The 9887-nt window shown below is 35.3% G+C and overlaps 1 protein-coding gene across 1 annotated transcript; it reads right to left on the bottom strand.

Annotated features, from left to right (window-relative positions):
* Positions 1-3796: 3796 nt before the first annotated feature.
* LOC132169712 (uncharacterized) lies at positions 3797-4447 on the bottom strand. Its single transcript, XM_059580699.2, has one exon. The coding sequence runs from the start codon at positions 4445-4447 to the stop codon at positions 3797-3799; it is 651 nt and encodes a 216-aa protein (XP_059436682.2).
* Positions 4448-9887: the final 5440 nt, after the last annotated feature.

The raw sequence follows: 9887 nt of genomic DNA, 5'->3' as shown, positions 1-9887 counted from the left end.
GTAACTGTTTGCTACGTCAGAAACCATCAGGTTTTTTGTAGTGACACTTTGTATAACTTGTTAATGCAATAACTTACTGTATCTTGGATGCAATGAACAAGGAAGTCAGTTTCATTTATGTACTTTAAGACCAAGCCTAATTAATATTTTGTGAACTCAGGATATGTATGGCTTACAAATTTCAAAAGTTGAAGGTTCAACCTGACAATTCAATTACATGGAAACAAAAGTGATATAAACTTTTATAATTTTTATAATTATTTATCCTTATATTTATATACAATCATATGTAGGGCTAGGTATCGGTCCGTTCAGACCGGTTAATAGGCTTATCGGTCGGTTAACTGATAAGCTATCGATTAACCAAATCCTAACCGATTACCAACCGATAAGAAGTGTTAACCGAAAATTATTGTTCATATCGGTAATCGGTTAATCGGTCAGTTAAATCGGTTTGGGCTTTTGTGGGCTTTTTATTGGGCTTTTACTGGTTGCTAATTGGGCTAAAAATTAATTGTTTTGAAGGCCCAAATACGTTTTGTTGGGCTAAAGCCTAAAATAGCTTATTAAAAATTATTTATTTTAGAGTATATTTTTGGCTAAAATAGCTTATTGAAGCTTTTTTTTTTTTTTTTTTTATATTGATCTACTACAATATAAAATTAAAATTAAAAATTAAAATAGCTTATCGGTCATATTGGTTTTTCGATAAAAAAATTTTAACCGACTGATAAGCTTATCGGTATAAAATTTTTAACCGATTACCGACCGATAACTATCGGTTACGGTTAATATCGGTTCGGTTAAAGTCAGTAACCGATTACTGACCGATAACTACGGTTACAGTTAATATCGGTTCGGTTAAAGTCGATAATCGGTCGGTAATCGGTAATCGGTTAATCTACCCACCCCTAATCATATGCACATGATGCACAATGTTCATTTTCTTAATCATATAGATCTTTTTTGTTTGTTTGTGGGTACAACAAACAACATAAAGGAAATAGAAATACAAATAAATAACTAAGAAAACGACAATAAAACAGGAGGATCTTTTCCGCTGGTAATAGGAACAGATAGAGATAGGAGGGGAAGAATAATAGGAAATGAAAAAGATCTAACTGTGGCTCACTGTAATAGTGCAGCCCATGTGAAAGCCTATTCAAATTCCAACCGTTTTTAGAGAATATTCTTTGAGCAACCCAAGCCTCACATGTTTAGACTCTCAAAACACTTATTAAAGCAAGTGAGATAATGCAACAAGACAACCTTATTGCACGGAATTAAAGTTACTATGTCATTGTCACAAAAGGAATTGGTTGTAAGGCAAAGTTCATTGCATGTGGATTTTGACCAAAAGATGTGCCCTAATCGTGGTTGAATTTGACCTGCTAACCGTCGTTATATATTAATGTAAAAGCTGAGTCTTTCTATCAGTATCACTGGGCTCTTTCTTTGAAAATTTCCATCTCTTGAAAAGCAATATATGATAGTCCATGGGAAGTTAGAAAAATGGGAGATGCTCCCTTTGACTAGGTAATCCTTTTTATATCAACATCTTATAAGAGAAGGAACCTGCAAATTTAACAACTTCAAAAAAAAAAAAAAAAAAAAGTTGTACGAAGTTATATGAATTTTGCAGAAAATTATTCTTGACAAAACTCACAAAATATATACGAATTCTCCTATGAATTTATGTTAGCTTTAATTAGCTTTTTCTTTTTTTCTTTTTCTTTTTTTTTTCTTTTTAGTGTGTTACATTATTGATTAAATTATTATTTTTTAGAATCCATTCTATTAGGATGTAGTGTAAATTAAAGTTAAAACCCCATTTTACAGCTAGCCTTCGATAGAAATTTAACACATCAAGTAAAAATACCAAATACAATAGAGATAAAAACACTGTATATTTAATTCAAATAAATCCCATAAAGTTTTTCATTCATTCTAACCCAACGCCCACCACGCACTTCTAACCGATTACCAGCCCACCACGCACTTCTAAGCCTCGACACTAGAGTCTCCAAAAGGACCAAAACCAACAAAGACGGTGGCTCTAATGGTTTTGGCGATGGGTATTTTGTCAAGAGGAGAAAAATTATTTGTTGTAAAAGGTTATATTATTTTTTAGGCCTGCTTCTATACAGTCATAGCACATCAGTAATTCAAGAAAAATGCAAAAAAAAAACATATATGTTAGAAAAAGACGGGGATTAATCCTCCCACATTTGAGCCGCCACCCGCCTCCACTTGCTGCCATCGCCCACTGCCTCCGTCTCTCTCTCTGTCAACCCCATGGGGGTGGCACCTGGCCACCCCAAAACTGCTAGGGGGGGTTGGCGAGCCACACCAAAACTATTGGGGGTGGCCGACGAGCCACCCCTAGGCCATAGGGTTGCCGTGAGCCACCCCAGATATGGCTTGGGTGGCTCACAAGCCAGCCACAGCCATCCCATGGCCATGGGGTGGCCCGCTGGTCATCCTAGGATCTGGCTAGGGTGGCCGGCAAGCTACCCCTAGGCCTTGGGGTGGCTGTGCGCCACTCCAAGGGTGGCCCACGAGCCACCTCGGCCACATCTAGGGTGGCTCACGGCCACATCTGGGGTGGCTCGCTGCCATCGCATGGCCTATGGCTAGCTCGCCAACCACCCCCAGGGGTGGCCACGCGCCACCACCACGAGGCCGACAGAGAGAGAGACACGAAGGCAATGGGTGGCAGCGGTTTCGGGTGGTGGAGGCAAGTGACTGAAATGGTTGTGCGGAGGAATAGTATGTTGTTTTGTTCTCATTTTATTTTTTGTTCTAAGTTAAGGTGTGAGCTTCTAAGTGGTGAGCAGAAAACCCTTATTTTTTACCTTGACCGTATTAAATGGAATGGATAAATTTATTCATAGTGAATGGATAAATTCACCCTTGAATTTTTGAGAAAAATGATGATAAAACAAGCACGGTATTAAGAGTTCTAGATCCTGAATTCAAATCTTATCTATACAATTCAGCTTTCATTTTAATTAAATATCCTACTTGTTGAATGTCACCTATTGAAAAATAGTTTAAACTCATATATATATATATATTAAAATCTTAATTAAATGATTAAATTTATCATTTTTTAAAACTTATTTTTTTTTGTTTTTAATTAGAAATATTTCTACAACTTTCTTCCTTTCTTATTTTTTTATTTTTCCTCCTTTTGGGCACATTTTTTTTCCTTTAATTTGCCATTTTTTCCTCGCTTTTTCTTAACGCCAACGTTTTTTTTAGGCAGACTGTGTGTGAAAGAACAAGTACGGTAAAGCCTAAAGATGTAGAAGCTGACGACATGGGTGACGATATTGGTCAAAGAAGGACACTCGCAATAATTAATACCAGCAAATCCCAAATTGATCCTCCAACTTATGACTTTCCCATTCCTTCTCGAAAGTTTTGACCTAGTCCTCTTCTCCCATTAGTATTCATATCAATTATCCGTTCAAATTTTTAATAATTTGAGCATATAATACCGAGTCTTTTATATAAATCAATTTATTTGAATAAATGACTTAACAGTTCAAAATTTATTTAGATAATTAGGTTTAGATGACGTCTCTCATGTTATTTGTCCTCATGGTTAGCAATTAAATAATTACAACAGTGTCAACTCAAAGCTCAATAAATTACTATTCATATCAAGTATTTGTTTGAATTATTATAAAGAGTAATATTATTTAATAAACTCTTATATAATTGTAATACAAGTATACTATAATCATATAATCCATCAAGATTATTCTAAAAGTCAACAAACTAAAATTTCCTAAAAGAACCCATCACTACTACTCTTCGGATCACCAGAGAAAGAATCCATCGTCAAATGATGGAAAGAAACATTATCGTCCAATACAAACCCGTCAGCAATCTCTACGTTGCTTGATGCATTGATATTCATGATATTCCCAGAAGAGTACATACTTTGGTGCTGCTGCTGCTGCTGCTGCTGATGATACTGCTGAGACTGAGATTGTTGAAGGAAATGATGATCATCATCATAATTATTATTGTTAGTAAAGGGCGCCATTAATGAAGATATAATCTGCTGGTTTTCTTCTCTCCCTCTTCCAAAGTCCAAGTTGACCGGACCTTTCTGGTTTCCAAAGGAAATGGCCGCGCTAGGACAGCCGGTGAACTGCTGAACCAGGGCTCGGAAATTGTTGGCGTTGGCGTTGAGGAGGGTGGTGGGGGTTCTCTTGGAAGCCCTAGACCTTCTTCTGGCTGCCTTTGACACGCTGCCTTTTGGGGTCAACTGGTGAGCATTGTTGGGTGCACTAGGGCTGGAGGAGTCGATGGTGGTGTCGTGGGAAAGCGGCAGCGGTGGCGGCTGGCCGTCAATGGCGCCGGATTGGTGGTCGTAGAATGGCAGCCATTGATGGTGGTGATCAGAGGTGGGGGGGATGGTGGTGTTGTTCATGGTTGGCGGTGGGTGTTGTGAAAGGAAGAAGCAGCATAGCTGGGATGGTTTTATAGTGGGGTGGGGGGTTTTGGTCCAAGTAAGACATGTCTTGGTGTTGACCACTCTTTTGTGTGAGAGAGCCAAAGCATGTGGGCTTAGCTTCCCGGAAACATCGTCTGTTGATATCAACAATGTGAATCGTGATGATAGTAAAGAAGAAGAGAACGACCTTAATTAATTTGATTTAGACTCCTGGTCGTTGTCTCCTTAATTAATTACTTGGTCAAACAAATATATATATATATATATATATATATATATATATATGAAACATTCTTGTATATTGTATGTAATGTACGGCTTTCCCTTCCACCGTACCCACGGTGGGCTTAGCTCAACCACGATCATCAAACACTCACTCTCTTGGGCTTGGGCTTGGGCTTAGGTGGGCCTACGTGAGACAAGGCGAGTTACGTCAAAACCGTTATAAATGGTAAGTTCAAGCGAGGTAAAATGGACATTTAATTTTAAGCTCAAAGCTCATACTTAGTGCATTTTAATGTCTCTTAAAAATACTACTAACTTAAGCATCAGAGATATTCCTCTATCAGTACCTTCCGCATGAAAGAAACTAATGATGCGGAAATAATAAGATAGTGACACTGAGATTTATGTAGTTTGGTCTATGACATATATCCATAGGATAAAGCCTTAAAATCTTATTTCTTTGAGTAATATTTACAATATAATATGCTCCTCTTTATAGAAGAATTATGTTGGATACAAGTGGTGATATAACATGGTATCAAAATCAAAAGGTTCTGAAATCAAATCTTGAACTCTATGATAAACTCTAACACTACAAGCTCTGTTGGTTATATTCTTTCTTTTTTCTTTTCTTTTCGTTTTTTTTTTTTCTTTCTTTCTCTCTTCTCTTTGAAGTGCAAATTTGTCGATTCTTTAGTGTTATGAATAGAAATCCTTGATGATTTGATTACCATAACTCAATGGATTTAGATGTTTTGATTGCCTTAAATCAAAGGATTTAGTTTATATTTAAAATTATTCAACCTTTGTAAGCATTGTATTTAATCAAATTAAGAAAGTCATAGGTCGAACCACCTTAATCCTCTCTGTTTTTCATCTCTTTTCTTTTATCGCTTTGATTTATTATGAGATTCTATATTTAGCACTAGAAAACTGTTACATAACCCTTTCATATGGAAATATTTCCACTCTTTCCTTCTCTCACCCCCTCTCTCTACCTACCGTTAGTAACTTAGTAGTACGTAGTTGTGCCTCTAGAGACTTTGGATGTGTTAAGCAAAGCCCTCTTCCTCTCGTTTTTCATTTCTCTCAAAAGTTAAAATTTATTTATTCACATTAAAAAACTTTATTCATTATTCTACAACAAAAAAAATTCAAAATTATTTTCATCTGTACATCGCACAAATCAATTCTTATTATTATTCAAACAAAACCAAAATATATATATTCTCCAAACACACCTAATTCCTAAAGCTTTTTTCCGCTCTTTGTTGGTCTTTTAAATAATTCTTTATTCTTCTTCTTCTTCTTCTTCTTTGGCTCTCTTAGTTTTTTTTTTTCTTCTTCTTTCTTGCATTATTTGCTCAGAAAAAAAAAAAAAAAAAAAAGGTCTTAATTAGTCTTTTAATTTCATCATGTTGCCATAAAAGACTTTTTGCAACATGATGACTATGGCCTATGGGAAGCACTATTGGCTATTGCATGACTTTTGACTTTGTTCTACACGTTGTGGGTACAATGGAAATTTAAATTTGGATTTATATAAGTTTTCCCTAATAAAAGCACCAAGATTTTCCTCACTAGGTGGAAATATTAGCAACATATATATATCAAAGACACTGTCAAACGACATTAATAAAAAAAAATCAGTTCAAAAATTATTAAAAAAAAAAAAGACTTCGACCATCCATAAATGTTATCTTTCATACATAAAGAAAGGTGTTCAAAATGTTCACACGTACTCAATAGCTGACCTAGCTTGGGCAGAAATCAATAATAATAGATGTTCCCCTCATATCTGAGATCAGCCTCAGGGTGGTTAGACTGTTGTTGTGAGCTCATCGTATGTGCTTTTTTAGTGCTTTTGTCGCTCTATGAAAAAAGTCTCTTTTACATAAAGAAGAAACAATTAAGCTCGCCAAGTATTAATTTGATGTGGATTTTAAGGGCAAATAGTTTTGAGTAATGCTACATACATTCCGTTCACACATTTACTTTCACACTATTTGATGTATCTTTTAAATCATCACCATTAAATTTTAAATAGATTACTATTAAATTTTGATTTAATGATGATTTTAAAAGTCTCGTTAGAAAGTGTTGAAGTAAAAATACTGTGCGTAGTATTTCTCAAGAGTTTTATCCCATTGTTTTTGAATATGCTAGGCATTGATATTTAACCAAAACTAAATTAAAATTTTATTTGTGTACATCAACTTTGATGGAAACACACTCAGTTAAGGGTACTATTTGGGCGAAATAGTTTTTAAGTCTTTTCAAGTAAGACATAACACAAAACTCCATTCAAGGCAAGAGAATACGATGCAAAGAAAAATATTAGTGTAGATTTATTATTTTTGCATGTTATTTTTAGTCTATATAAGGGATACACACTCAATAAAACAATTCAGTTTTAAAGTATTAATTAAATTTCAGTATTTCAGAGTTATTTATCTGTTTACTTATTTTTTGCAACTATGGATCATTTCTCTTCCTTATTTATTATTTTCTTTCTTCCTAATTTTTTTTTTTTTAATCTTTAATTTTTAGTTTCTGCTACTATCAAAATAATCCTAGTTATGTTCGACATCAGAATACTACAAATTTTACAAATATTTTCTCTGATTGTGTTAATCATAAGATGATCTTCAAATAGATACAATAAGATGACACATCAAAGAACTCTTAATTAATCATCATCTTAATTTTAAATAATTTAATCTTAATGAATTGGAATGAAAATTCCAAGTCAACCCATCTCACCCTAATCTTATCCTTATCAAACTTTTGTACACTTTGTATAACTCTTGTTATTGCAATAACTTACTGTATCTTGGACGCAATCAAAAGTCAGTTTCATTTATGTACTTTACGACCAAGCCTAAATAATTTTGTGTGAACTCAGGATATTTATAGCTTACAAATTTCAAAAGTTGAAGGTTCAACCTGACAATTCAATTACATGGAAACAGAAGTGATGTAAACTTTTATAATTTTTATAATAATTTATCCATATATTTATATACAATCATACGCACATGATGCACAATTCTCATTTTCTTAATCATATAGATCTTTTTTGTTTGTTTGTGGGTACAACAAACATATTAAGCAAACAAACAACATAAAGGAAATGGAAATACAAAGAAATAGCTAAGAAAACAACAATAAAACAGGAGGATCCTTCCCCCTGGTAATAGGAACAGAGATAGGAGGGGAGGGATAATAAGAAATGAAAAAGATCTGGCTGTGGCTCACTGTAATAGTGCAGCCCATGTGAAAGCCTATTCAAATTTCAACTTCTTTTAGCGAATATTCTTTGAGCAACTCAAGCCCCACATGTTTAGACTCTAGAAACACTTATTAAAGCAAGTGAGATAATGTAATAAGACAACCTTATTGCACGGAATTAAAGTTACTATGTCATTGTCACAAATGAATTGGTTGTAAGGCAAAGTTCATTGCATGTGGATTTTGACCAGAAGATGTGCCCTAATCGTGGTTGAATTTGATCTGGTAACCGTCGTTATATATTAATGTAAAAGCTGAGTCTTTCTATCAGTATCACTGGGCTCTTTCTTAGAAAATTTCCTCCTCTTGAAAAGCAATATATGATAGTCCATGGGAAGTTAGAAAAATGGGAGTTGCTCCCTTTGACCAGGTAATCCTTTTTATATCAACATCTTATAAGAGAAGGAACCTGCAAATTTAACAACTTCAAAAAAAAAAAAAAAAAAAAAAAAAAAAAAAAAAAAATTTCTTTTTAGTGTGCTACAGTATTGATTAAATTATTATTTTTTAGAATCTATTCTATTAGGATGTAGTGTAAATTAAAGTTAAAACCCCATTTTACAGCTAGCCTTCAATCAAAATTTGACACATCAAGTAAAAATACCAAATACAATAGAGATAAAAATACTGTATCCTTAATTCAAATAAATCCCATGAAGTTTTTCATTCATTCTAACCCAATGCCCACCACGCACTTCCAAGCCTCCGACATTGGAGTCTCCAAAAGGACCAAAACCAACAAAGACGGTGGCTCCAATGATTTTTGCAATGGGTATTTTGTCAAGAGAAGAAAAATTATTTGTTGTAAAAGGTTATATTATTTTTGAGGGCAACTTCTATATGGTCATAGCACATTAGCAATTCAAGAAAAATGCAAAAAAAAAAAAAAAAAAAAACATATATGTTAGAAAAATACATGGATTAATCCTCCCACATTTGAGCCGCCACCCGCCGCCGCTGCCGCCTACTGCCTCCGTCTCTCTCTCCGTCGACCCCATGAGGCGCCACCCCAAAACTATTGAGGGGGCTGGCGAGCCACCTCAAAATTGCTGAGGGTTGCCGACGAGCCACCCCTAGGCCATAGGGTGGCCGTGAGCCACCCCAAATGTGGTCGAGGTGGCTCACGAGCCACCCCATGGCCATGGGGTGGCCTGGCCACCCTAAGATCTGGCTGGGGTGGCCAGCAAGCCACCCCTAGGCCATGGGGTGGTCGTGCACCACCCCAAGGGTGGCCGACGAGCCACCCCGGCCACGTCTAGGGTGGCGCAGGCCACATCTGGGGTGGCTCATGGCCACCCCATGGCCTATGGGTGGCTCGCTGACCACCCACAGGGGTGGCCGCGCACCACCCCCACGTGGCTGACAAAGAGAGAGACACGGAGGTAGTGGGTGGCAGCGGTTTCAAGTGGTGGAGGCAAGTGACTAAAATGGGTGTGTGGAGGAATAGTATGTTGTTTTGTTCTCATTTTATTTTTTGTTCTAAGCTAAGGTGTGAGCTTCTAAGTGGTGAGCAGAAAACTCTTGTTTTTTGCTTTGACTGTATTAAATGGAATTGATAAATTTATCCATAATGAATGAATAAATTTACCCTTGAATTTTTGAGAAAAATGATGATAAAACATGGTATTAGAGCTCTAGATCCTGAATTCAAATCTTAACTGTATAATTCATCTTTTATTTTAATTAAATATCCTACTTTTTGAATGTCAACTATTAAAAAATAGTTTAAACCCATATATATATATATATATATATATATATATATATTTTATATATATATTTTAATTAAATGATTAACTTCATCGTTAACGCTCTTTTTTCTTTTTTTTAATGAGAAATATTTCTACAGCTCTCTTCTTTTTTTCTTTTTTTTTTTCCTCCTTTTGGTCACAACTTTTTT

This window comes from Corylus avellana, chromosome 1 (assembly GCF_965113065.1).
Source record: "Corylus avellana chromosome 1, dhCorAvel1.hap1.2, whole genome shotgun sequence".
In the NCBI taxonomy this organism is placed as follows: Eukaryota; Viridiplantae; Streptophyta; class Magnoliopsida; order Fagales; family Betulaceae; genus Corylus; species Corylus avellana.
Note: the sequence above shows the minus strand (reverse complement) of the source record. Positions and strands in the feature narration are given on the sequence as shown.

Excerpts from the sequence above, each read along its gene's own strand:
- LOC132169712 (XM_059580699.2), bottom strand. The coding sequence starts at position 4,447 with ATGAACAACACCACCATCCCCCCCACCTCTGATCACCACCATCAATGG.